The sequence below is a fragment of the Acinonyx jubatus genome, chromosome E1 (genome assembly GCF_027475565.1).
Source record: "Acinonyx jubatus isolate Ajub_Pintada_27869175 chromosome E1, VMU_Ajub_asm_v1.0, whole genome shotgun sequence".
Taxonomy (NCBI): Eukaryota; Metazoa; Chordata; class Mammalia; order Carnivora; family Felidae; genus Acinonyx; species Acinonyx jubatus.
The window spans coordinates 45,501,789-45,528,973 of record NC_069397.1 but is presented as its reverse complement, the minus strand read 5'-3'; the positions used below and the strand labels follow the sequence as shown (position 1 = coordinate 45,528,973).

General features: G+C 43.2%; 1 protein-coding gene across 12 annotated transcripts in view; it reads left to right on the top strand.

Moving 5' to 3' along the window:
• Positions 1-27,185, top strand: part of TEX2 (testis expressed 2) — a 104,606-nt gene that overhangs the window by 45,224 nt on the left and 32,197 nt on the right. For all 12 annotated transcript variants that reach the window (XM_027048015.2, XM_027048010.2, XM_027048012.2 and 9 more), the window contains 3 exons: positions 18,277-18,477; positions 19,602-19,941; positions 21,194-21,441. In XM_027048015.2, the coding sequence (XP_026903816.2) occupies positions 18,277-18,477; positions 19,602-19,941; positions 21,194-21,441 (789 nt within the window). The remainder of the gene's footprint in view (positions 1-18,276; positions 18,478-19,601; positions 19,942-21,193; positions 21,442-27,185) is intronic.

Here is a 27,185-nt window from a genome sequence, read left to right as displayed (position 1 = left end):
TTCACTGAGGAGTTTTTCAAGGATCCTCCACGGTGCCAGTGAGTAGCATTTACATGCGGTTCGGATTTCAGTCTCTCTCTAAACTTTCCAGGGATTTGCTACTTGCCGAGTCTGTTAGGATTGCATGTGCTTGCGGCCCTCGGAGAAGGGTTCAGCACTCCTGGAAAGCCAGAGAAGGACAGGAGGAAGAGAAGGCAAACTGGTGTCGGCGGGGGGGTGGTTACTGATGGTACTGCTCTTTCCTGTGCGCACAGTGAGGTGTGGGCTGGAGAGAGAGAGAGAGACATCACCTTCCGGTGCGTGACAGTCTCAGGGTTCGGGCCTCCTTAGGGGGGCCGGGAAGATCCGTTAGGGTGCAGGAAGAAAATATTAGCACTTCCATTTGTATTTGTACATATTTTAAAAACTTTAGGGTTTTGTGTATGTTTCAAAATATTTGGAAATATATATATACAGTTGTAGCTTGTATAGTTTGTAAGTCATAGGCACATATACGTGTTTTGTGTATGTATATATATATACATATATATATGCTTTTTTAATTGTGGTAAAATACAAATAACATACAACTTATCATCCAAACATTTTTTTTTTAATTTATTTATTTTGAGAGACAGAGCAGGAGAGGGGCAGAGAGAGAGAGAGAGAGAGAGAGAGAGAGAGAGAGAGAGAGGGACTTCCAAGCAGGCTTCGCACTGACAGTGTGGAGCCCAGTGCGGGGCTCGAACTCATGAACCACAAGATCATGACCTGAGCTGACGTCAGGAGTCAGATGCTTAACCAACTGAGCCACCCAGGCACCCCACCATCTGAACCATTTCTAAATATACAGTTCAGTGGCATTAAACATATTCACATTGTTATGCAGCCATCACCGCAGTCCATCCCTGGAACTCTTTTTATCTTGCCCACAGAAACTCTATACCTTAAACAGTAGCTCCTCATTCTTCTGCCTCCGGAGCCTGCAACCATAGTTCCACTCTGTCTTTTCAATTTTGAATACTCCCGACTACCTCATATAAGTGGAATCAGACAGTAGTTGTCTTTTTGTGGCTGGCTTGTTTTACTTAGCATAATCAGAATTAGTCTGAAGTTCCTTTCCTTTCAAGGCCAAGTAATATTCCATTATACGTATATACTACTTTTTCCTTATCCATTCATCCGTCAATGGGCACGTGGGTTGCCTCCACATTTTAGTTATACTGAATAATGCTGCTACGAACATGGATGTTATAGATAGCTTTTTGAGATCTTGTTTTCAACTCTTTTGGATATATACCCCAAAGTGGGAGCGCTGGCTCCTACGGTAATTCTATTTTTAATTTTTTTGGGAACTGCCATACTGGTTTCCACAGTGGCTGCACCATTTTACATCCCTACCAGCAGAGACAAGAGTTTTAATTCCTCCAACTCCGCACAACTCGTTTTCTGTTTTATTTTGTTTTGTTTTTTGTATTTTTTTTTTTGTATTCAAAGCTGGTTTCATTTCTCTGTTAAAAGGTTTTTTCCTCCTCTTTGTTTAAATAAGAATGTTCAAAAAATGGCATCATCTCTTTTTATTGCAAAAAAAAAAAAAAAACAAAACAAAAAACAAAAAAAACAAAACCCAAAAAACAAAAAGCAAAAAAATCAAGGGGAAAAATCCTAAGGGTCCAAAATACTGTTTGTTTTCTAGTTTCATGAACTTTTTACCTTATTGAAAAGAAATACATGGTCAGCGTTTTAAAAACAGAGGAAACTGAAAGAAAAAAAGTTTTTTATCACACTAGTGAAAGGAACTAATGATTTTGATATATATCTTAGTTTTGTTCCTTTTTTAAATTCCTGCATATGTGAGTGTATATACATACTCGCATACTCTTTTTGTTTTGATTTAATGAAATCATGTATTTTGCAGTCTGACCTTTTTTCTTTTTTTTTTTAATTAAATTTTGTTTATGTTTATTTATTTTTGAGAGAGAGAGTGTGAGCGGAGGAGGGGCAGAGAGAGAGGGAGACACAGAATCTGAAGTAGGTTCCAGGCTCTGAGCTGTCAGCACAGAGCCCGACAGGGCCTCGATCCCATGAACTGTAAGATCATGACCTGAGCCAAAGTCGGACGCTTAACCGACTGAGCCACCCTGGCACCCCTGATCTTTTATCTTTCTTACCCCACGGCAGTATGTCATGCGACTTTCTTTTTTTAAGAGAAGCTTGTGCTGAGTCTTGAGGATGTGGCACACTTAAGCTTGGTATATGAAGTAGAATAAAAGTGACTCGTTATGCTTGCTATGGTTCTGATAGGGTGATACTGTGACGACCTGAATTACTTGTCCTCTAAGTAAGTTAGTATTCAGCAAGGAAAAATGGTACTGACATTTAACTCCAGTGCCTAACAATCATGACATTCAGTTTAAACTGGTGTGAGCACTTGATTATTTGGGGAAGTTTTAATTTTAATGCATTCCATCTTCAGTGTTGAGTCCAATCACTGCTATATGGTAAGAGTTTACTTACTACACAGAGGATGCCAATGGAATAGGATTTTAATATGATGGCACAGTCTGGTTTCTTTGATCCAATCATGGAAAGAGGAAAGGCAACACTGTGGTGTTGAACACCTATATCGGGCTAGGTGTTGGGTGCATTCTCTCATTTAGTCCTCATTACAGCCTTTTTTAGTTAGGGAGTGCTCATGAGGAGTGGAGGCACCGAAAGGTTAAAGTTCTTTGCTCGTGGTTGCACAGCTTGTGAGTGGGGGAGCCAAGAACTAATTATTTCTTTTAAGGAGGGCGTTTTGCCCTTGCTGCTGAGATAAATATATTTGAATCTTTGTGGTAAGAGAACAAGACCTTAAATGCTGTCATGGACCTATAACCCAAGCAAATTATGCTATTTTATGAGTATTCTTTCTGATTAATGTTTGAACTCTGATTGTTGTGGTAGTTCTTTTTCATTCTTAGCCTTGTTAGGGATGACTTAATTACTGTTGAGGAAAAGTACATTTTAGCCTGAGGTCTTTTGTTTGGTATGTAGGGCTGTTTTTAGAAACCTGGCTAAATACATTCTTTATTTTAAAAAAGGGACACTACTACAGATTACAAGGGTAGGTTGTATACTGTAAGCCAAAGATTTCAAATGCAAAAGTTCTTTGGGCTTAATTAATTTTACTGAGTCGGAGATCATATTCTTGGAAACCATTTTAAAAATATGACACTTTAAAACATTTAGCAGTGTTGACATTAAATTTAGGACCCAAATGTTGCTATGAGAAAAGGAAGTGTAGCGGAGCCTGACTTTGAGCATCTATTTTCTGTTACATTCTGTCATTGGACATTGTGCTTTACTTTCCGTAAGGGGTAGGATAACACTAGTTATTGTAACAAATTAGAAGTTTGTTTCTTGCCTGCATAACACTCCAGTAGAGAATGGGTGCCCATCCCACACGTTGATTCATGGGGTCAAGTTCCTTCCATATTGTGACTCAGCACACTTTTTCTTAAAAGGCCAGATAATAAATATTTTAGGCTTGTGGGTCATACAGTTTCTGTTACAATCACTCAACTCCTTATGGTAGCAGGAAAACAGCTGCAGTGTGCAAATAAATGGGTGTGGCTGTGTTCCAATAAAAGTTTAAAGAAACAGGCCTCAGGCTCAGTTTGTTGACCCCTGCCTGGGGTATTAGAGTTCTTTGCATCTAGCTGGCAGAAGGAGAAAGAGAAAGGAAGAGAAGGCATACCTACTTATAAGGCCTGTACCCAGAAGTGACATACATAACTTCTATTCACGTTCCACTGTGAGCTAGTCATATGGGTCCTCCAAAGTAGCAGGGGTCCTCGGGAATCTCGGACTTGGCCTGGGCAGATTCTTCCCAGCAACAGCTACAGAAAGGGGTGCCCGAAGTTTGAAGGCACAGTTAGCCTTCTCTGCCTCCCTTTCGTAGTACTTACAAGTATCCTAGTTACATGTATGTTTATCGTCCGTCTTCTCCAGTACACCATAAGCTTCATGAATGCACAGGCCATATCCATCTTGTTCATCATTATGTCCTCAGCACCTGGCACATATTGGGCACATGATAAGAGTATTTATTGGATGAATAGATCGGTAGGTGGGTGGATGGATAAATGAGTGAAGGAACGAATGAGGTTTTATCAGGAAATGTAGGCAGTGAGTCAGTATTGACCCGGTCATCTCCTAATGAAGTTGCTCTTTTTAAAGAAATCCCTGATACTGTAAAAAAAAAAAAAAAAAAAAAAAAAAAATTGATTGAAAGGGGTGGTCTTTTAGGAAGATAATAAATAATTACCAAAAAGTACAGATTAGTGAGAGTTTTTTTTATTTCCCCATTGCAGTGGAAACACCAAGGTGGCCCATCTTTGACAGGATTTGAAACCTGATGTTTACTGCTTGGGAAGCATCTGGCAGCAAGTCTGCTTTTCTCTTACCTGTACTCATACAGCACTGGCCTCCTGAATTCAAAGGGAGAGAAGACCGCTGGCGTCTGCCAAGTAGAGCATTAGAGAAATGGGGATGGTGGCAAGTTCTAGATCTCTGCTCCCTAAATGTATGGTTTTAAAAGCAATGCAGGAGATGGGCCTTGGTTCCTTTACAAAACAGGTCTGTGAACCTGTTCCCAGGGTGGAGTTGAAAGAACCGCTTTTTTTTTTTTTTTTTAAATAATTTACATCCAAGTTAGTTAGCATATAGTGCAATAATGATTTCAGGAGTAGACTCCAGTGATTCATCCCCTACGCATCACAGCCAGTGCTCATCCCAACAAGTGTCCTCCTTAATGCTCCTTGCCCATTTAGCCATCCCCCCCACCCACAACCCCTCCAGCAACCCTCTGTTTGTTCTCTATATTTAAGAGTCTCTTATGTTTTGTCCTCCTCCCTGTTTTTATATTATTTTTGCTTCCCTTCCCTTATGTTCATCTGTTTGGTATCTTAAATTCCACGTATGAGTGAAGTCCTGTGATATTTGTCTTTCTCTGACTGATTTTGCTTAGCATAATACACTCTAGTTCCATCCTCGTTGTTGCAAATGGCAAGATTTTGTTCTTTTTGATCGCCGAGTAATATTCCATTGTATATATATACCACATTTTTATCCATTCATCTGTCGATGGACATTTGGGCTCTTTCCATACTTTGGCTATTGTTGATAGTGCTGCTATAAACATGGGGGTGCATGTGTCCCTTCGAAACAGCACCCCTGCATCCCGTGGATCAATGCCTAGTAGTGCAATTGCTGGGTCGTAGGGTAGTTCTATTTTTAGTTTTTTGAGGAACCTCCATACTGTTCTCCAGAGTGGCTGTACCTGTTTGCATTCCTATCAGCAGTGCACAAGGGTTCCTGTTTATCCACATCCTCGCCAACATGTCGTTGCCTGAGTTGTTAACGTTAGCCATTCTGACAGGAATGAGGTGGTCTCTCATTGTGGTTTTGATTTGTATTTCCCTGATGATGAGTGATGTTGAGCATTTTTTCATGTGTGAAAGAGCCCCTTTTTGAAAAATAGCTTGATTTAGGGAATTAGCTGTTTTGAGCTATTTTCTGTGGATCCAGTACTATCCTGTTGGTATTTATAGAGGATGTAATGGTGCAGTTCTTGAGGACAAGTATGGAAACTCTAAAAACAATTCCAGGACACATGCTATAAAACCCGCCTGTGATAAAGATCTCTGGTATAGAGGCACAGCCCATTGACCGTGGTCCCACGTACCCCATCCAGGAGCCCCGTGAACCGTAGAGGCAGGCGTCCTGGTGCTCCAGGACTGTTTTAGGAGACTGCGTGTTTTTAAACTTCTGAGACATGTAAGTTCTCATTGATGGGCCTAGGAAATCCTTGCAGCCTGGGCTGACAGTCCTAAATTGGCTCCATAAACAATCCAGAAAGCACTGCAGTTTTTCTTCTATGAGACTTCCCATGAAGATGAGAAGGAAAAGTAAAGCTCTTCTGCACTTTATCCAGGTGATTTTATTATTCCATCCACACTGTACACATTTGTATTCAACAGTGACCCTGCTACAGTGGTGAATATGTAGGATGGAGAGTCACAGAGACCAGTTTGCAGCCAAGTAGTAGCTGTTCCCAAAGCCTGATAGGCAGTTGGTTAGGCCTCATGCCCCTCTGCCATCTCTCACTCAACCCTGCCAGTCAGCAGCTCTCTGGTCCGGGGCGGAAGCAGTCAAAACCTCTTTGAGGCCAAACAGTTGTCACAAAGTCCACAGAATGACTCTTAGAACCTCCTCCAAAGCCTGCTTGTTCTTAATGTTGGGGCATGCATACATTATGAATTCATACATTCACGCTGCTGATGAGAAGCAGCAAATAGGAGAAAGGTTGCCACGTAGGCAGCCAGGTGACAAGTCGAATGCATGACAGCCAGGAGGGAAGGCCAGAAGGTTAGGAGACCCTAATGTGACTGAAGGCTCGGCAGTTGGGCTAGGTTAGCTCCAGGCAGAGCCTCGCGTGTGCTGCAGAGTCCAAGGGCATCATTTCGAGCAACGCTCTCTGCGTGGTAACTTTCTGGGGGTTTTATCTGGGGGGACTAGCTAGGTAGCCTGAGCTAGGGACCCTGGGAAAGACTGGGTCTGGGCATGGGGAGAATGAGGCATTTAGAGTCAGCAGTGCCTTTGGGATGTTCGTTTTTGCTGAGCATTCTTAAGCAAGTTGAATGCTTCTTCTCTAACAATGCGCTTGTCACTTGACCAGGAGTATGCTTCAGTGCCAGTCGTGCACAATGACCTTCCCCATGTCTATAATGATAAGCTTCCTGAAGATTTCAGAAGGTTTTTGGATATGTTCAAGTGTATGACTCATGCAGTTTTGAATTCTATTTGTGGGTAAATTCTTTATTTCAGACTTATAAACTGCTTGTAGAACACAACAGTAGAATGTTAGTTTCTGGAGTGAAGATCTGTGTTGTTGTTGTTGTTGTTGTTGTTGTTGTTGTTGTTGTTGTTTTGAGAGAGAGAGAGAGAGAGAGAGAGAGAGAGAGAGAGAGAGAGAGAGAATCTTAAGCAGGCTCCACACTCAGCGCAGAGCCTAACACGGGACTGGATTCCACAACCCTGGGATCATGAACTGAGCTGAAACCGAGAGTCAGAAGCTTAACTGACTGAACCACCCAGGTGCCCCTGATCTGTCTCTTTTTAAAAAAGATGGCCCAGAAGGTTGACTAAAATTACATTTCTACCATTGCAAGACTAATAGAGATGAAATTTGGAGAACCTTTTTTCCTTAGGTTCCTTAAATATCAAATTTAGATATTTAGTAAGAGGGAGAATTTTTTAAATATTGAATTCCCAAAATACAGGCTTTGGTTTTGATATGTAAAAGAATAATTTTGTAGAGAGAACATAATCAATTTTGAGAAGAAATTCAAACTTGTAAATTTAATTTCAATTTCATGGAATTTTTTTCTTTTAAGAAATTAGAGTGTGCAAATCTTAAGAAGAAAACAGCTGCATTACAGCCAAAAGAGACTTGGGTTGCTTTTCGTTGGTCTCTTATAACCCCCAGTACAATGAGTACAAGAAATAAAAAAGCATTTATTTCTACGTTATATAGAACTGGAAATATTCTGTTCCCATAATGGGTCACTTGAGGTTTTATGTATGGCTTTTATAAACATGTCTGTTTCCCAATGTCCCATGTTGTTTGAGAAGCATTAGGTGAGATATTTCAAAGCAGGCAGCCCTCACTTGGCAAGCAGGTACCCATGTTTTAAAGTTGGTTGGAGAGTTAACGGCGCAGGAAATGTGTCCTGAATTCCATGGGAACAGTGTAGTTAAAGAGGTCAGGTGACTCCAGCATGATTTTTTTTTCTTGAACTTTTGTTTTCCAACTTTTCATTATAGAAAATGTCAAGTATACACAGAAGTAGAGAGCATAGTGTAATGAAAGCCCATGTACCCAACACCCAGTCTCAGCTTCCACAATTATCAACATTTTGCCAGTTTCCCACTCAACCCATTAGCTTACAGCATAGCTAAACAATAATTCTGGTTCACTCCTATAGAACTAAGTTTATAACATCATTTCCTTGAGAAAACATATCCTGAGTTCCGGCTGGGTGTTACAGGACCATCCTTTTTGGTTTTGTTGCAAGTTTCATCTATGGAGTGAGGAGAGAGGCTGTGGGCATAGGTGAGTCTCAATCATGTTTTTTGGAAGAGTAAGGTTTAATCATGAAAGAAATCAATGCTAGATATCTTTCGACTCTAATATTTATTTTAATGTATAAAGAAAAGTATTAAGTCCATCGAAGATTGTTCTTATTGTTCAGTATTTAACCTTTAAGAAGAGGTTTGCTATACCCCCAAAGGAGGTTCCCAACGAGATGGCATCAGAGTATGAACATGTTGGTGTGTTGGTGCCCAAGGCCGCTGTTGTGATCTCTCTGCTTCATTCTTTTGCTTCTTTTCAGTGGTCTCCAAGATGGATTGCTAAAGACTCTATCCAAGAAAAAAGTATTAGTTTCTATTTATATGTATTTTTACTCTTTCTAAGGAAGTTTATAGGCTTTGCTAATATTTAACATACAGATGACCATATAACCACCTCTGTCAAAATCCTTGGAAATTATCGACAAGACTGTTTGAAATATGGATTTACATCCATTATCATTAATGATGAGCCTCACCCTAAGTATATATATTGTGCCTGGAGGTGTCAGCTGAAGATAGTACAAAGCTTTCAGAAAGGAAAAACTAAAAATTTCCAAAAGGTTAATTACTTCATCTTTTTCTCTCAATTCCTATTTTTTACTTTTTATAAAAGCTATATACTTCTCAATTCCTATATATAGCTTTATAAAAGCTATATATCTCTCAATTCTATTTTTTACTATATTATAAAAGTAATATATTAGAACATGATTTATAAACAAATGGATATATTATGGGTACATACTCAAAATTTTTGAGCTGCTAGGATGTATGACCTAAAAAGTTTGGAGGCTACTGATTTATTGGCTTGCTAATCTATTGTCTTATAATTTCAAAACTTGTTGATATGATTTAATGTTTATCATGTGTTAACATAACCGAGACCTTGATTATTTCAGTGGTTCATCTGAGATCATGTTATTTTTTGGTCAAATGTGAATGTTTTCTCTTACGTTTCCTGCTATTTGCCAGTACGTTCTGAAAAGTGTTCTATGGGGTGCCTGGTTGGCTCAGTCTGTTAAGTGTCCGACTCAGCTCAGGTCATGATCTCAGGGTCCGTGGGTTCGAGCCCTGCATTAGGCTCTGTGCTGACAGCTCAGAGCCTGGAGCCTGCTTTGGATTCTGTGTCTCCCTTTCTCTCTGTCCTCTCCCTGTCATGCTGTGTCTCTGTCTCTCTCTCAAAAATAAATAAACATTAAAAAAATTTTTTTAATAAAAAAATAAAAAGTGTTCTATGGTCACATGAGTAGGAAAAGCTGAGATAAAGGCCATTTTGCCAGTGTCTGTGGCTTTAGCTCTGACTCCATAGCTTCTAGTGACACGGCTGTGAAGGTGACCTTGAAGCAGGCAGTTGGAGAATGTGGATGGTATTGATGCTGGGATTTCCCTCCCCTAATGAACCTTTTTCTTCCTCTTCTTGATGGTATCTTTGAGCAGCACTTATTTTGTTTTGTTTTGTTTTTATATTAAATACAATTTATTGTCAAATTGGTTTCCATAGAACACCCAGTGCTCATCCCAACAGGTGCCCTCCTCAATGCCCATCACCCACTTTCCCCTCTCCCGCACCCTCCCCCCCCCATCAACCTTCAGTTCATTCTCAGTATTTAAGAGTCTATTATGGGGGCGCCTGGGTGGCGCAGTCAGTTAAGCGTCCGACTTCAGCCAGGTCACGATCTTGCGGTCCTTGAGTTCGAGCCCCGCGTCGGGCTCTGGTCTGATGGCTCAGAGCCTGGAGCCTGCTTCCAATTCTGTGTCTCCCTCTCTCTCTGCCCCTCCCCCGTTCATGCTCTGTCTCTCTCTCTGTCTCAGAAATGAATAAATGTTAAAAAAAAAAAAAATTTTAAAAAAAAAGGAAAGAGTCTATTATGGTCTGCCTCCCTCCCTCTCTGTAACTTTTTTCCCCCTTCCCCTCCCCCATGGTCTTCTGTTAAGTTTCTCAGGATCCACATATGAGTGAAAACATATGGTATCTGTCTTTCTCTGCCTGACTTCTTTCACTTAGCATAATACCGCCCAGTTCCATCCACATTGCTACAAATGGCCAGATTTTATTCTTTCTCATTGCCAAGTAGTATTCCATTGTATATGTAAACCACACCTTTATCCATTTGTCAGTTGATGGACATTTAGGCTCCTTCCATAATTTGGCTATTGTTGAAAGGAGCAGCACTTATTTTGAATGTTGACCATTTGCTTGAGGCTGTCGTTCATAGTATGAAGTCTATATGTCTGTTGGTCTGTTTGTCTTTTATGGGTAAAACCAAATTTGTATCTAAAGTTCGTAAATTTAAGTAGACTGTTCCTGCTGTATTTTCTAAGTCCATGAGCTGTGATATCACGTTTTAACTCACGACTCCAGTTCTAAACCATTATTAATACATCAAAAAGGGTCAAGGGGCACCTGGATGGCTCAGTTGGTTAAGTGTCCCAACTTCAGCTTAGGCCATGATCTCGTAGTTTGTGAGTTTGAACCCTGTGTCACGCTCTGTGCTGACAGCTCAGAGCCTGGAGCCTGCTTCAGATTCTGTGTCTTCCTCTCTCTCTCTGCCCCGCCCCTGCTCACTCTCTGTCTCTCTCTCTCTCTCTCTCAAAAATAAATAAAAAACATTAAAAAAATTTTTAAAAGGGCCAAAACCTGAAAAGAGAAAATCTTGCTTATGTTTTACTTTTGGAGACAGAAGAAAAGTGATCACCTGTTTATTTGCCTCGGAGATGATTTTCAGCAGCAGGGGCCTCAGCCCTGGCTCCGTCCTGTTTAGGATTTGCTCCTTCCCTGATAGGCTAGATGAAGGAATGATGCAGGAGAGCTGAGTGACAGGCAGCCTCAAGTGCCAGCACAGCCACATGGCAGCAGAATGTCAGTCCGGGCAACACTGAAGATAGAGAAGCCCCGTCGCTTCCTCGGGTTGGAGGGCTGATGCTTTACTCTGGTCAGCACAGCATCAAGCTGACCAAGAGAGCATTGGTCTTGACCTCCTGGTTGGCACTGTAACTGAAAGTGAACATAATAGTAGTCCTTCCAGACTTTATTATTTTGCAAAAGGTTAATTGCAGCTTTTAATCTTTCCAAGTATGAAATGAGTCCCTTTATAGATTGTGGTTTGTACTTTCAGCCAGATACGGCTTCTAAATCCAGTAGAGGATGGAAGAGAAACCCCTGACCTTTTACAGATGGGATCACAGGACCAGTCGGTGGGCCAGACAGCTGCAGCCCAGCTGACTGTGGTCATTGTCCCCTAGTGTATGCACTGTCTCCATTTTAACAGTTCCAGCCTCAGAAAGAGACAAGGCTTGTCTGAGCTGCTTTCATGTAGGTTGAGAACATCTCTGAGTTTTTTTATTTAAAAAAAAAATTTTTTTTTTTAAGCTTTATTTACTTTTGAGACAGAAGGAGACAGAGCATGAACGGGGGAGGGTCAGAGAGAGGGAGACACAGAATCTGAAACAGGCTCCAGGCTCTGAGCTGTCAGCACAGAGCCCGAGGCGGGGCTCGAACTCACGGACCGTGAGATCACAACCTGAGCTGAAGTTGGACGCTCAACCGACTGAGCCACCCAGACGCCCCAAATCTCTGAGTTTTTTTAGTTGAGCTGTTGAGATGGAATGAGTTGCTGACTGCATATCTCTTTATACCCACTCCCATGTCCCATAACAAAATAAAATTGGAGAAATATCTTACTTGGTAAGAAATTCAGGGTTGAGAATGTTAGAGAGCTGAGCAGTAGACGGTCGGGCGTGTTCGAGGGACAGGGTGCAGGCCTTGAAGTCGCTGCACTGCTCTCAAGTTTGATATTTGACTTAGATCTGGAAATGCTGTTTGCAGCTTAATCCAGGGAGTTGGTCAAGCTGTGGGAAAAAGTGGGCTGAGTGATGTTATCAAAGGCAATTGGGTTTGTATTGGGAGATCACTTTTTGCAGGGACAGCCTGCCTGGTTTGGGGTCAGTAGGATGCATCAGGGGACAGAAGCAGGAGGATCATGCCTGGCCACCTCTTGGTCCAGGCGTCCGAATAGCCAGTCAGCGTCCTGACTAATGTGGGTCGAGAAATAGCCCCTTTGAGTCTGTCAGGGTCTCCTTTCAAAGGTTGTAATGTTCTGGAAAGAGCTCTGCATGAGAGTCAGGAAACCTTGGTATCAGTCACGGCACCTACCTTTCTCTGCTGTAGGGAAATGGCTAATGTAGTTTCTGTCCTGAAAAGCCTTTTTTGCTCTTCAATTCTTTTTTACTCTTTAATCTTAACTCTTAAGATTCTTCCCAAGGGTACCTATTCTCTCTCTTTTTTTAAGTTTATTTTTTTATTTTGAGAGAGAGAGAGACAGAGAGAGAGGGAAAGAGAATCCCAAGTAGGCTCTGCTCTGTCAGTGCAGAGCCCGACGCGGGGCTCGAACTCACTGTGAGATTATGACCTGAGCCGAAACCAACTGAGCCACCCAGGCAGTCTAGGTGTGCTCAAGTATGATCAGCTTATTCTCTCGTTCTGTGCTATTTTGTGCAATTATAACTTGGTTTTCTCCTTGGGAGCAGTGACCAAGCCTTCTACTTCAAAGTAACCCCTGCCACTCTCTGCACTTGGTAGGATCTCAGCTCCTTCCTTTGCTTCTCTCCACTTAGGCAGCTAGAACAATACTTACCAGGCTGTGAAGAGCACACCAGCCTGTCCTATTCACTCGTGCTTTACATACAGATTTCATTTAATCCTCTTGGGCACCCTCTGAATTGGGCTGTGTTCATGTATTCAGTCAACAACCACTTGTTACAACTCTGATTGTCTTGTGGTGTTTGTACTCAAGTAGACCAGGCAGTTAACAGATACAGGGATAGGAGGGAGACAATAGAGAACTGAGCCTAGGTGATCATAGAGGCTCCCTGGCAGAAGTGTCACCTTTGCCGTGACCTGGGGGATGACCAGCCAGACAGAAGGTGGGCCATGCCATGGAGGGGAGGTAGGAGCCTGGGCCTCACAGTCAGGTAGACTTGGCTTACGTTCTGGATTTGCCACTCTCTGGGCCACTTGTTTTTTTTGCTTGTTTGTTTTGTTTTGGTTTCTTTAAACCACTCTTTAGACAAATCACATAACCTCTCTCCTCATTTTCCTCACTTGGAAAACCTTGGGTAATTGGCAGAAGTAGATAATGCACCTGAAGTGCCTGGATCATAGTGTGAGCTCAAATGTCAGCTATTATTACAAATATTAATATTAATATCTTAAAATCTTATGTGTAAGATTTATTCTTTTTACTTATATATGCAAACTGTACTTCAACAAAGTGCTGTTAGCATGGAGAAGTTGATTACAGCTGGAGCAGAGGGTGAGGTGGGGACGGGGGAGGCATGAAGCTGGGAAGTAAGCCATGTTAGACGCTCTCGCTGGTGAGAAAACAGGGTAAGCATCATCCAACTTGGCAGTCAGCAAGTGGTGAGGCCAGGATTGGAACACAGGTGTGTCAGACTCATGTTCTGCTCATGTTTGTGGGCGGGCTTCAGGGCATGTGTTTGGACCAGCAGTCTGTCCTGTAATCAAGTATGATCAAAGGTCAGGCCTCACTTAAGCTAACCAACGATGGTCCACCACAGACCATCAAACTCGAACCATGCAGTTGAAATCCTGACTCGTGGGTTGTATTTGTTTGTTGGCAGGTATGGGCTTTAGCCTCTTGTAACTCCGTAACATGAAGAAAAGAAAATGGTAGTGCGGGAAGAAGGCAATGTGAAGATAAAAGGGAAGGAGGAGCCATGGGAGCCTTTGTGTTTGGAGCGCAGCCACTGGTGGTTCTGAAAGAGCAGATAGGGAGAAGGAGGGCCAAGCAAGCCCTGAGCCAGGGGAAGGGAGCTTGGAGCCCCTTGGACCTTTCCCAAGGAAAGGCATCTCCTAGATTGTCTTCCCAGGCCTCCCCCTGCCTCTCACTGCTGTGTCTTCCAGTGGGGCAGGTGTACGATTTTCTTTTTGTACTGTGTATGACTTAAAACTCTCTTTTCTCTTCCACATGCCTTTAAATCAGGTTGTTCTAGTATTTCTACAGTTTGGCAAGTGGCGGAGGGTGGCCTGTTACCTGTCAGAGCAGTCAGCAGAGGACAACCACATGTCGTCTCAGAGCCACGGCCGCGTTGGGGGATGCGGGCTGCCCCCAGCAAGAACTCCGGAGGGCTGGCTCTCTGGCTTGGGAAGGAGCTCAGGCTGCTGGATTGAGAGCATGGCTTTGTGGCTAGAAGCCAATCCCTGAAGCCCTGTGGAAATGATTGCTCTCGTTAACCAGATGCAGGTACCCGCAGAGGGTATCACACATGCTGTGTATCCTGAGGTAGCCTCTCTTCTAGGTAGATGTGTGCTCAGAATGAAATAATTCAAGAAGAGCAATCCCTGGTGGGGACCGTATGGCTAAATGGCTCATAGATGACACCGATAGCAGGTTGCTCTTTTAATCTCATTATCATTCCTGACCCTAAGAAAGTCTTAAGCGCCAGCCCTTCCATCCCTTCCTCCATGGATTCTTCTTGGTTTTAGTAGCTCTGCAAGTAACTACAACGTGGCCTTTCAGCATGGCTCTGAAGTAGCCCAGAAAAATCGGATCTGCTTCAAGTCCTTTATTAATCTATTCGCCTTTAGAACTTTAGGCCTAGTAAGCCTATTTATGTAAGAAAGTGTCCTTTATTAATCTATTTGCCTTTAGAACTTTAGGCCTAGTAAGCCTATTTATGTAAGAAAGTGTCCTTTATTAATCTATTTGCCTTTAGAACTTTAGGCCTAGTAAGCCTATTTATGTAAGAAAGTGTTTCCTGCAACCAAATTGAAATAAAAAGAAAATGGTGGCTTGCATGCAGGAGATCTTTAGTGAAAATGTTGTTTGAAACCTTTTAGATAAACATTGTTTAAAAAGACAAATATATTTCTAGAAAATGCATATTTTTTATAGTATATATGAACATTCACCAGATAGACCATATTCTGGGTCATAAAAACTTAACAAATTTAGGGATGCCTGGGTGGCTCAGTCAGTTGGGCGTCTGACTCTTGATTTCGGCTCAGGTCATGATCTCACAGTTTCTGGGTTTGAGCCCTGCATCGGGCTCTGGTGCTGGGCTCGGAGCCTGTTTAGGATTCTCTCCCCCCCCCCCCCGCCCCTCCCCCATTCGTGCTCTCTCTCTCTCTTTCTCTCTCTCTCTCTCTCTCAAAATAAATAAATTAACATCAAAAAAAAAAAACACAACAACATATTTAAAAGAACTGAAATTAGGCAAAGCATGTTCTCTGACCATCATGGAATTAAAAACTAAAAACCAATAACAAAGATATCTGGAAGATTCCCAAATATTTGGGAATTAAACAGCATACTTCTAATTAGCCTGTTGGTCCAAATATAGTCATAAGGGAAAATAAAAAATATTTTAACCAAATGAAATTGAAAGTACCTATCAAAAATTGCAGCTGGCACAGTGCTTAGAGGGAAATTAATAGCATTAAATGCTTGTTTTAGAAGTACAAATTACCAATATTAGGATTGAAAGAGAGGATATCACTAGACTCTACAGACAAAAGCATAATAGGGAAGTATTACAAACAACATTATACCCGGAAGTTGGACAACTTCTATGAAATTCCTCATAAGACACAAACTATCAAACTACCAAAGCTCACTCAAGAAGAAATAGATAGCGTGAATAGTCCAGTAGCAGTTAAAGAAATTGAATTCATAGTTTAAAACCTTTCAATGAAGAAAACCCTAACCCTAACCCTAACTCCAGGTTCAGATGGCTTCCTTGGCAAATTGACTAAACCTTTAAGGAAGAAATATTTTACGCAAACTCTTCCAGAAAATAGGAGAAGGAGTACTTCCCAACTCCTTTTATGAGGCTAGCTAATATTGAAAGATATTGCAAGAAAACTATAGACCACTTTCCCTTATGAACTTGGACAATTGAACAAAATATTAGTAAGCCAAATTCTGCAGTGTATAAAAAGGATAATAATAGTGGTATGCTGGTAAGCTGGCTCTCTGGGACGAGGGGAAACGCTCTTCATACTGTTCACTGATTTCCAGGGTATAAACACTCCCACCATGGCTAATTGTAAGCTAACAACGTGAGGTCACTGACCGTGGAGTCAGGGAGAGATGTGTAGAATTAGCTCTCGCGAGCTGGTATAATCCAACTTCACATCATGACCAGTACATAATTTTCCTGAGAATGCAAGATTGGTTCAACATTCAGAAATCGATGAACGTACTTCACCATTATAACAGACTAAGGAAAAACACACAAAACACTATGAATCAAAAAACGTACTTAGTTCTACACTTAACAAAATAAAACTACCCAAACTGATACTCTTAACAGTACAGTCTACTTCAGGTCCCATTGTGCTCTATGTCGCCTGTCCCCTTTTTCATTTCATTGCTCTGATCATTGCAACACCTAGATTACACCCTCTTCCTGTGGCCATTGCTTGCTTATTCAACATTTTTAATAGACGCAGTGACACATTAGGAGGAGGAAGAGATACTCCTAACGCATGCAAAAAAACCAAAAAAACAAAACACCCTACTGAGATCTATAAAACTATATAATTGGCTCATAAATTTTGCATATATACCCCACGACGAAGGTTGTTTGTTTGTCTGTTTTTAACTTACATTCAGCGTACTTTTTGTGACGACCTTTTTATGGTTACCCCAGCAGGGTGGTAACATGGTGAAATGAAGACCCAGTTCTCTGCTGATTTGGGAGCAGCCTTGGGTCAAAACTCCTGTCCTTTTTAAAGTCTTTATATCAGCTCTTGACAAATTACTTGGCACATAGAGAGACAGTGCATGTTTTGATGAATGGATAATTGAATAACAGAGAATTCTGAGGATTCTGGATTTGCAGAGGCTCTCAGGTCAAGACTTCAGTGTGAGACTCAAGTACTCACCACGGAAATGACCATTCTTTGAAAAGGATGGCAATCCCAACTGCAGTGTGATATTTAGTACCTCTCTGCTTGTTCCAGAAACATTTATAAAGTGAAGGGAGTGGAAGATAATCAATTAAAGTTCCCTAGAGAGTTTCTTTTTTTTTTTTTCATGTTTATCTTTGAGAGAGACAGAGCATGAGCAGTGGAGAGAGAGCAGAGAGAGAGAGAGGGAGACACAGAATCTGAAGCAGGCTCCAGGCTCTGAGCGGTCAGCACAGAGCCCAATGCAGGGCTCGAACTCATGGACCAGGAGATCATGACCTGAGCTGAAGTCGGGCACTTAACGACTGAGCCACCCAGGTGCCCTGAGAACTTCTTTTAAGGAGATCTGGGACACTGTATCATCTGAAAAAGTACTGTGGGGCAGGTAGAGTATTAGATGATGAATATTGATCACAGCTATGAGAAGGAGCTTTAGCATAATTTTATGGTGTGTTAGGCTTTTGTGTGTTGTCCATGCACTTTAATGTGTGTGCTGTTTTTGAAGATCAGTGTATGAGTACACTTATGTTACTGAGGGGAGACCTGGGGCACAATTTTACTCATTGAAGTTATTATATGTGTTTGGATTTTGAAATACTGTTGATCATATCTATAACATTCAGTGCCTAATTCCTGATCATCTGCCTTACTGTGTGATTTCAGCGAGCCAGAAGTGGAGCGGTAGATGTTCTCTCAGTCCTGGAATGGTAGCATGAGTTAATGTGATCTGTGACATTCTAAAGATGGTTTGCAGGTGACTTGAGAAGAGAATGAGTTTGGCTAATTTAAGAAGGCCAGACTGGATGGGATTATTCACCCCCAGAGGAGGTCAGGCGGAGAGACTTGTTCTGTTTACATGAATAACACTTTTGAGTTTCCTGATTTGCTTGTTAGCTTTAAAAAAGAGAGAAAAGAAAAGAGAAAAGAACCTTCTATTTAGAGAAATGGACATTATCATTCTCCCCCAAATCCAGAGTTTTAGTTATCAGAAACATACTAAATTATGCCTCCACCCTAATTATCCTTCAAGCTGAGCACTTGTCTTAGCAACCTCTGGTCACCAATGAATTGACACTGGCGTCATAGTTAGGTTTGGTTTCAATGTCCCGAATACCTCAGTGGTCTTCGTTTTCATAGCCAATCAGATTTGTACTCTAATTTTACTAATGGAAGTTTTTCTTCGTCAGGGATGGATGAATGAGATTTACAACTATGATCCAGAAACTTACCACGCGACTTTGACCCATTCAGTCTTTGTTCGACTTGAGGGTGGGACCTTAAGACTTTCAAAACCCAATAAAAATATATCCAGGAGGGCAAGCTACAATGAAACAAAGCCAGAGGTTACCTACATCAGCCAGAAAATCTACGACCTTTCAGACAGCAAGGTGAGCCCAGCTAGTATGGGAAACACAAATGAAAGAAAAGCATTTGGAATCTTGGTTGCTTTACTGCATTTTTTCCCCTCAAAAAGGGTGTGTGTGTGTGTGTGTGTGTGTGTGTGTGTGTGTGTGTGTGTGTGTTTAAAGTATTAGTATAATTTAGGATGGTGCCTTTCATGCAGATCAGCCAAGCATCTTTTTAAATGCAGATTCTATTTCAGCAACTCTGAATGGGTCCTGAGAATCTGCATTTATGTGAGCTCCCAGGTGATACTCTTGCTGCTGGTCAGCAGACCACACTTTGAGGAACAAAGGCATAGCACACTCATCTGTTTTAAGGGTTATTTTTTTCCGTCAAACAAAAAGCTATGTTAGTGGTTTAGAGTAATAACGACTGTAAATGTGGAAATTATGGGCTTGTAAAATAACTACATTTTGATAAGTGTTATATGCTTCTGTTTTTGAGAAAGGTAAATCATTTGTTATTCCAAAAAGCTATAGGTTCTCTGTTGTTATAACTCATGTGAGAGATCTTGAAGTTTACCCCAATGCAGAAGTATTTAAAATAGTTTTTGTATAAATTCACTCTTGAGGCTAATAAACTTGAGCTACCATCTAGATCTAGGTGGATAAATTCATTTGTTTTTTTCCGGTGTAAGGTTGGCCCAGGATCATTAAATTCAGTCAGTAGTCAAACTTAGTTGATGATGATCTACTCAATACTTTATGTGCCACTGTTACCTAAAAATTACAGATACCTGTTAACGCTTCCCGAATTCTTAAACATCTGCTTCTGAATGAGTTTGAGGAATAGCAGGTCACTTCTAAACATTTATCCCAGTTTCTTTTTTTAAAGATTTTGTTTTTAAGCAATCCCTGCACCCACCGTGGGTGGGGCTCGAACCCACACCCCCTAGATCAAGAGTCACACGCTCTCAACAACTGAGCCAGCCAGGCGCCCCAAATTTATCCCAGTTTTTATAGTCGTGTTGTAGACAGGGTAGTAATTATGTCACACTTATTTTAGTCCAAAAGGCTATGAAGTTTGCATCATGTTCTGCATAATATTAATGCACAGTGTGGCCCATTCTTAATTTTGTGTGTAAATCATCATTTCCCTTTCACTCTAGATTTATCTTGTACCTAAAAGTTTGGCTCGAAAACGAATTTGGAATAAAAAGTACCCCATTTGTATCGAGCTTGGTCGACAAGACGACTTTATGTCTAAGGCCCAGACTGATAAAGAGACTTCTGAAGAAAAGCCACCAGCTGAGAGAGAGCTGGGAGGCGAGGACCCTAAGAAGCCACCCCATCCTCAGGAGGGAACGAGATCAGGCCAGCGAGATCAGATACTGTATCTCTTTGGGAGAACTGGCCGAGAGAAAGAGGAGTGGTTTAGGCGATTTATTCTGGCATCTAAACTGAAGTCGGAAATCAAGAAGCCGCCTGGAGTCTCTGGAAGTAAACCAGGTAATGACATGTGTGCTAAATGCTTACGTATGTTTAAAGAGTCTGAAGGAGAACAGATTCTGAGAGAGATTCCCAGGTAGGTAGGAAGGAAGCCCACCCTGAACTGATGGTTGTCTAAGGAGTGTTCTCACGAATCATTTACCTTTTAGGCTGATCTCTGCAACCCTTTGCACTGAATCATTTAACCAGGGATGGAATGACTTGCAGATGTATGGGGTTTTGCCTTTCCTGGTTCCTTAGGATTGTATTTATTTTTACATACTGTGACTCCTCTGAGAAAAGAAACACAGGAGAACCTTAGATGTGACAAGGAGGCAGGTGAGTCAGGGCAGTATTTCAGGCTAGTGCTCTTAGGCTCCCAAACCTGAACATGGTCCGCCATGCCTGAGATCACCATAGAAATGCAGAGTCCTCTGGCCTCCCGACTCACATTTGTACCAAGGACCTGTCCCTCTGCCCCATGGACCCCACTTGCACCTTCGCTGAACCTCTCGGCGTTCTCTAGACCTACAGGACCCTGTCCTTCCTTTTTGCATATGCTGTTCCCTTTAACTGGAATGCTCTTCCCCCACCTGCACCAGGAAAATGCCAACTACTTCTTTAAGAGGCAGCCTGGAGGACACTACCTGTGAAAGTCAGCCCTGGGGCTCTCTTGTGCAGAGGTAGTCACCCCCATCTTTCTGCCCTGAAAGTCCTTCAGTTGGGCTTCAGTTACGATGGTTATTATAGAGAGCTGTGATTTCTTTGCCTGGGTGCCCAAATTCAAGGTCAGGGATTATGTCTCATTCTTCTTTTAATGTGGAATTGACCCAGAGAAAGTGCTTGATGAAAACCTTTGTTGAATGAAAGATGGTAGGTCTAGAATTGCCGCGAGCCGTGAGTGAGCACTTAGCTTTCTGCCCACTTTCCATTTGTCCCGGGGGGTATGTCAGTTCCGTATTTGACCCTAAGTGCTTACCAGGGGGGAAAAAAAGAGAAAGGGACTTACCAGATGGACTTCATGGCTTTCAGGTCTTCTGAATTATCTTGGAGAAGACTAAAAACTGTTCTAAAACATTATCTATCATTAGTGGAAGGTATTTTTCAGGCTAGGAAATGAAACCGTATATTTTTTTTAAACAATCATTTGTTAGCATTATTGGCTGGTTTTCAGCTCAACCCAGTTGTGATAGTTGTTCGATGTTCTGTGTTCCATTTCCTCTGCAATCACTTTTCTTTCTGTGAATTAACAGCCATCACTTCTTTGCTGCAGGGGTTTTGCCCTCACATAGCAGACACAACAGCCCTTCGGGGCACCTGACCCACAGCCGCAGCAGCAGCAAAGGCAGTGTGGAGGAGGTCATGTCCCAGCCGAAGCAGAAGGAGCTGGTGGGCAGTGTGCGGCAGAAGATGCTTCTGGACTACAGCGTGTACATGGCCAGGTGTGTCCCCCAAGAAAACCGAAGCCCCCAAAGGAGCCCCGTGCAGAGCGCGGAGAGCAGCCCCACGGCTGGGAAGAAGGTAAAGCTGGCTGCCTGGGCCGTGGCTTTTCTGCTTTTCTGCTTTTCTGCTCAAACTCATTTCTACCTACGTAAGCACTCTGAGCACTTCTTGTGTACTAAGCCCAGCTGTAGGCACTGGGGACATGAGAGTGAACAAGACGGATAAGGGCCTTGTCCCTTCAGGTGGCTGGTACTCTAGTTGGTCGGGAAGACAGCAAGTAACAAACACCTGGTGGTGGCAAGAATGAAGGGAAAGCCAAGTACAGGAAGATGGAAAATGGCCAGATAGCTTTTTTAGAGCAGTGGTCAAGGAGGGCCTCCTTGAGGAGGTGACATTTGGGCAGAGACCTGACCAAAGTGAGGAACTGAATCATGGGATCTGTGTGGGAGTGGCATTCCAGGGGAGAGGCCAACGAGTGCTGAGGCCGAGGCCCGGGGGCCGGCAGGTGGTTGGCGTATTCACGGAACTGCGATGAGGCCAGTGTGGTGACAGGCGGGGCCTCGTGGGATCAGTTCTGAGGAGGGCGGGACCCACTGGGAGGTTTTTGAGCAGGGAGTAATGTTGATCTATTTAAGGTTAGAAGCAGCTGTTCGTGGAGAGCGGGTGGTAGGAGGAAGAGAGCGGGTGAGGGGCTGAGAGCGGGCTATGGAGAGTGGGGCCGCGGAGGGGAAAACCACTGAGTTGGGAGACGTGGATGGAGGGCAGCTGGCTGGATGTGCTGATGAATTAGGGCTGGGGCGTGAGAGAACCGGATGGGCCAAAGATCACTCCTAACCTTTGACCTGAGCAACTGGGCAGTCAGTGGGGATGTCCTCAGGCTCATGAGTAATAGAGGTCTCATTCCTCAGTTACCTTTGTATTCTTAAATTCTCAGACTCCTTAGCTATTTCCAGTGCTTTTGAAGATTTCCCACGCGCATTACTCCCACAGTGTAACAAGCTGGACATTGACTCAAGATCATCTGCGATAAGATAAGGAATATAAGCTGCCATGTGCCAGGTTCTTTAGGCACTTCCATAGAACTACCGTGATCCCTTAAACAGTCTTGCAGATTAGATGCTCTTCTCTCCCATTTTGTAGATGGAGAAACAGGCTCACCCAGTTGAGTAGCTTAATTGCACAGTTGCTAAGTGACGGCATGTACGAAACCTGGCCTGGGGGCTCCCCGGCCTTCAGCTGCCACGACTGTCATTTTGCTGGCCATTCTGAAACTGTGCTGGACCTGAGGCCTCCCGCCGCTACTCCGCTCAGGCCCTAAGCACCGCCTCCCGCCTGTGGAGCACAAAGCCTGTTTTTCTCATGTTCAGTAGCTTGCTACAGTATTTGACCTCTTACGGTGACTGTATTTATGTTCTTAACATGAAGCACTTGGTGCCGCCTTCTTTGCGCTGTTAGCCAGTCATGGGTTTTCATTCATTTCACTGATCGCCTTCAGTGTGGAAGAGGCCCCTGAACCCTCACTCAGCTGACTCTGTCAGCCAAAAACAGACCATATGCCTCTGCCGGCCTCTCACCCACTGCCTCTGCCCTCTGACCTAAGTTACCAGCTAAAGTGGGAAGTTGACCTTCCTCTAGGCCGGGGTTGGGTAATACAAAACGATTCTAGGGATGTCCTGTTTACCACCAGCGAATCCCCCTACCCCAAATCCCTTTTCTCCCTGGGTTATCAGCTGTCTGGCCTCTCATCAGACTCAGGGAAATGTAAGAAAATTATGTAATAAAATTCTTGCCTTTTGAAAGAGTTCCTTAAATTTAAAACAAAAACAAAAACACGGGCCTGGGTGGCCCAGTCGGTTAAGCATCTGACTCTTGATTTCATCTCAGGTCATGGTCTCATGGTCGCGAGCTAGATCAAGCCCCGCGTCGGGCTCTACACTGACACAAGCCTGCTTGGGATTCTCTCTCTCCACCCTTCCCCATCCGCCTCCCACCCTCCCCCCCCTGCATTCACACATGTGAGCGCGCGCTCTCTCTTTCTCTTTCTCAAAAACAAAACAAAGCAAACATGTTTTAGAACATTGTTTCCTCAGTGTTTCTTACATGTGCTTGTTGTATCGTGTCCCCACTGGGGTCTGTGGAAGCCCCAGGAGGGGCTGGGGGGCCCTGATGGCGCATAGCCCAGCCCCTCAACCCAGCATCGCTGCCACTGGGGGATTCTCTACTGCAGACCTCCTTTCTGAGTACTTGGCGTTTACCTCTTTAAGTGTCAAAACATGTTTTTCGTCTTCTAAGTATGATGAAAATCTTTAAAAGCCACATTGCATTTCCTGGCCCCCTTAGGCAGAGCAGGCAGGGACGATTTAATCTTGATAATTGAAGAACTTAACAACAAACAAATCCAAGCTTGTCGTCATGCAGGCCTGCCGAGGTCAGAGGCCTCTCACCCCGTCGGAGCCATCAGGCTGCGGATCCTGCAGCCGTTCATCTCCATTGCCATTTGGCTGCTGTTTGTCCGCGTCCTTCTAGCTGCTTTTCCTTGAGTGCTTCCCCATCTCCCACCCCCACCCTTAATGCAGTGACTCCAGTCTGCGTGGGCTGGGAAACCAGAGAGGCAGAACCGTGTGAATGGGATGACTGTCCTTTTGAAGAAGGCCTATGAGGCCTGGTGCCGGGCTCCAGCATCCACTTGGCCTGCCTGAAGCGTGTGGCGGCCTAACGTGCATAACAGTTACTCATTTTACTTACCGACTTGTACTTGACTAGGCTTGTCAGTGAAGGCTTCTCTCTGCTCCATACAGTGTCAGCTGAGGAGGTCGGACTGGGGGCCAGAGTTGCTGAGGCATCCAGGGAGTGGAGGCCTCACTCCCATGGCTGGCACACAGATGCTGGTAGTTGGCTGGGAGCTCACTTCTCCGTGTGGCCTGGTGACTGGGTTCTGAGGGCAAATCTTTCTAGAGAAAGAGCCACCTTTTATGACCTAGTCGTGGAAGTAAAATAACACCACTTCCATCATGTTCTTCTAGAGCAGTCAGTGTACCTTCCCAGGTTCAAGGATGGGGGTATAGATTCTACTTCTTGCTGAAGAAGTAGCAAGTTCTTGAAAGAGCGTGTGGGTTGGGAAATACCATTGTGCCATTTGGGGGAAGGAAGATCTGCTATAGCTTCCTGTACTACTTTTATTTCTTTTCATGCTTTCCTTGAATTAAGTCAGGGGAAGTAGTTCTTAACCAGTTTTACTTCTTATTAATTTTGCAGTTTAAGCAACCAAGGACCTTTTCCCTCCATTTTTAATTTTTTTTTTTTTTTTAATTTTGTGTGTGTGTGAAACATTAACATGGTTCCAGAGATCAAAGCTGTGCAAAGACCTACACTCAGAAAAGGGCCATCTCCCCCACCCGGTATCTTCCATTCCTCCATCCCTGACGTAAGCCAATCTCCTTAGTGTCTAGTTTATCCTTTCTGGCCTTATTGCCCCTTCTGTCTTAGTCAAATGGTAGCATATTATGGATACTATTTTGTACCTTACTTTTTTCACTTACCAGTACATTCTGGAAATCACTCCACATCAGTTCATAGATGTCTCTCCCTCCTCTTGTTTTTAAACAGCTGCAAAGTACTTACTCCATTGTAAAAATGTTTCACAGTATATAGACATTCTCTCTTTTATAGGGGCTTAGAGGTTGTTTCCAGTATTTTGCAATTACAAACAGTGATGCAGTGAATAGTTTGTGCGTGTGTATTTTTGTGTTGTTGGGGGTGTATCTCTAAAATAAAATCTTAGAAGTGAGGTTGCCACATCAGAAGGTAAATGCACATGTATTTTTGTGAGGTGTTACCAAATCCCCTCCGTAAGCGTCGCACCAGTGTTTGTTCCCACCAGCCATGAATGCCTTTGCCCCCACAGTCTCGCCAAATATGGACCCTTTGGATGTGGCGATTACTGTTCATTCTTCCTGCCAAAGACTGGGCCACGTTATTTCTTAGGGTCCACTGCCTCTGACATAATGAGTCTGAGAGAAACTGAAAGGGCTCAGAGACAAAAAGGAACCCTTGACATTTTTTCAAGTTACACTGTCACATCACCAGTGTCAGCCACTTGCCAGAGCTTACCCAGTGTAGCAGGTCCCCTCCTCTTTCGTAGAGGGAGCTTGGGACACAGCTCCAGGCCTTCGCTTCAACCTCTCCCCTTCCCCACTGTCCCCCTGCTGCTGCCCCTTGTAGGCCATGGTCGGAGCATCTCTTACCCTGAAGGCTCCAAGTCTAATGGCAGCTTCCACCCACTGGGCCTCCTTGCTCACGTTCACCCAGTGCCAAACTAGGTCAGGAGGTGAATGGGGCCACTGGTGCTCAGGAGCCAAACTTGTGTTACAAACACCCAGGATGTAATTGGTAAATATAGACTAGGTTTGTATTAAACAGTGCTAAAACAACACAGTAATATTGTAATTATTCTTACAAAAATTAAAAACATATTCAGGGGATTCTGCATATTGAAACCACTTTGGAGCTCAAAACTTGAATTATAAAACCACTCTTTTCAAGGAAAGGCCTGGTTCTCCACTTGTTTAGTGGTTAGTGACCAGTTACCGAGCCCTGACTGGCCCTCGAGACTGCTTTGTCCCACAGCCACAGGCTGTGCAAGCCTCCAAAGTCTCCAAACCCCTGTGGTATTGGCGCCATTTTCTTGCTGTTCAGGTACCTCAACATCTAGAACAGTTGAGAGGCCATGAGGCTGGCTGAGGAGGCCAGAGCTTTATTGTCTTGTCAAGGTAGTCTGCTTGGTTTGAGGAGGAAATTTAAATAGTAATTCAGAAAACAAGAAAATAAGGAAACTCTGTTTTTAATAATGTCTCCAGGTGGCATAGCATTACCCCTAGTGTGGTTAGCTCAGGAAGGGGGACCACAGGGCTGCCTGCAGATATGCTCTTGGAGGCTGCTAGTTCTGTGTGCCCCAAAGTGGCCTGCCTGGGAGAAACGACCATCGGTGGGGCAGTGGTTTGCCTGTCCTCCAGGAGTAAGGCTCTGATACTCAGATTGTGTCACACACTTCCATGCTCATTATCCAGGGAAGATCCTAAATGTTGAGAGATACTGTAGGCCTCCCAGGTTTGGAGTGTCCTGTCTTCATTATTACTAGTTGTACTAATTGTCTTGTTACCTATGAACTGGATTGTAAGATATTACTCCCTATTTGCTGTTATCAGATGAGAACCCTAAAAAGCAAATAGGAATCCAACAGAAACCAGGAAGTCTTAAATGGGAGAGTGGTTTTCCAAAACTTCCCCTTTCTCTGCTCAAAGACAGCTCTTCAAACATTTAAAAGTAGAATTGAAAAGTGCTCCTTACACAGTGAGTAAAAAAAACCATGAAACCATATAGTTAATTTAAAAATAAATTTTAGGGGCACCTGGGTGGTTCAGTCAGTTAAGCATCTGACTTCGGCTCAGGTCATGGTCTCACAGTTCATGGGTTCAAGCCCTGCATCGGGCTCTGTGCTGACAGCTCAGAGCTTAGAGTCTGCTTCAGATTTTGTGTCTGCCTCTCTCTCTGCCCCTCCCCTTGCTCATGCTCAGTCTCTCGCTCTCTCTCAAAAATAAACATTAAAAATTTTTTAAATACATAAATAAATGTTAGAAAGGATACAGAAAAGAGTGCCAAGACAGTTCAGGGAAGCGGGGAGAAGGAAAGAATAGTCTTTTCAACAAATGGTGCTGAACAACTGGTATCCACGTGACAAAAGAATGAAGTTGGACCCCTACCTCACACCATGCACAAAAATTAACTCAGAAGAGCTCAAAACTATAAAACTCTTAGAAGAAAAC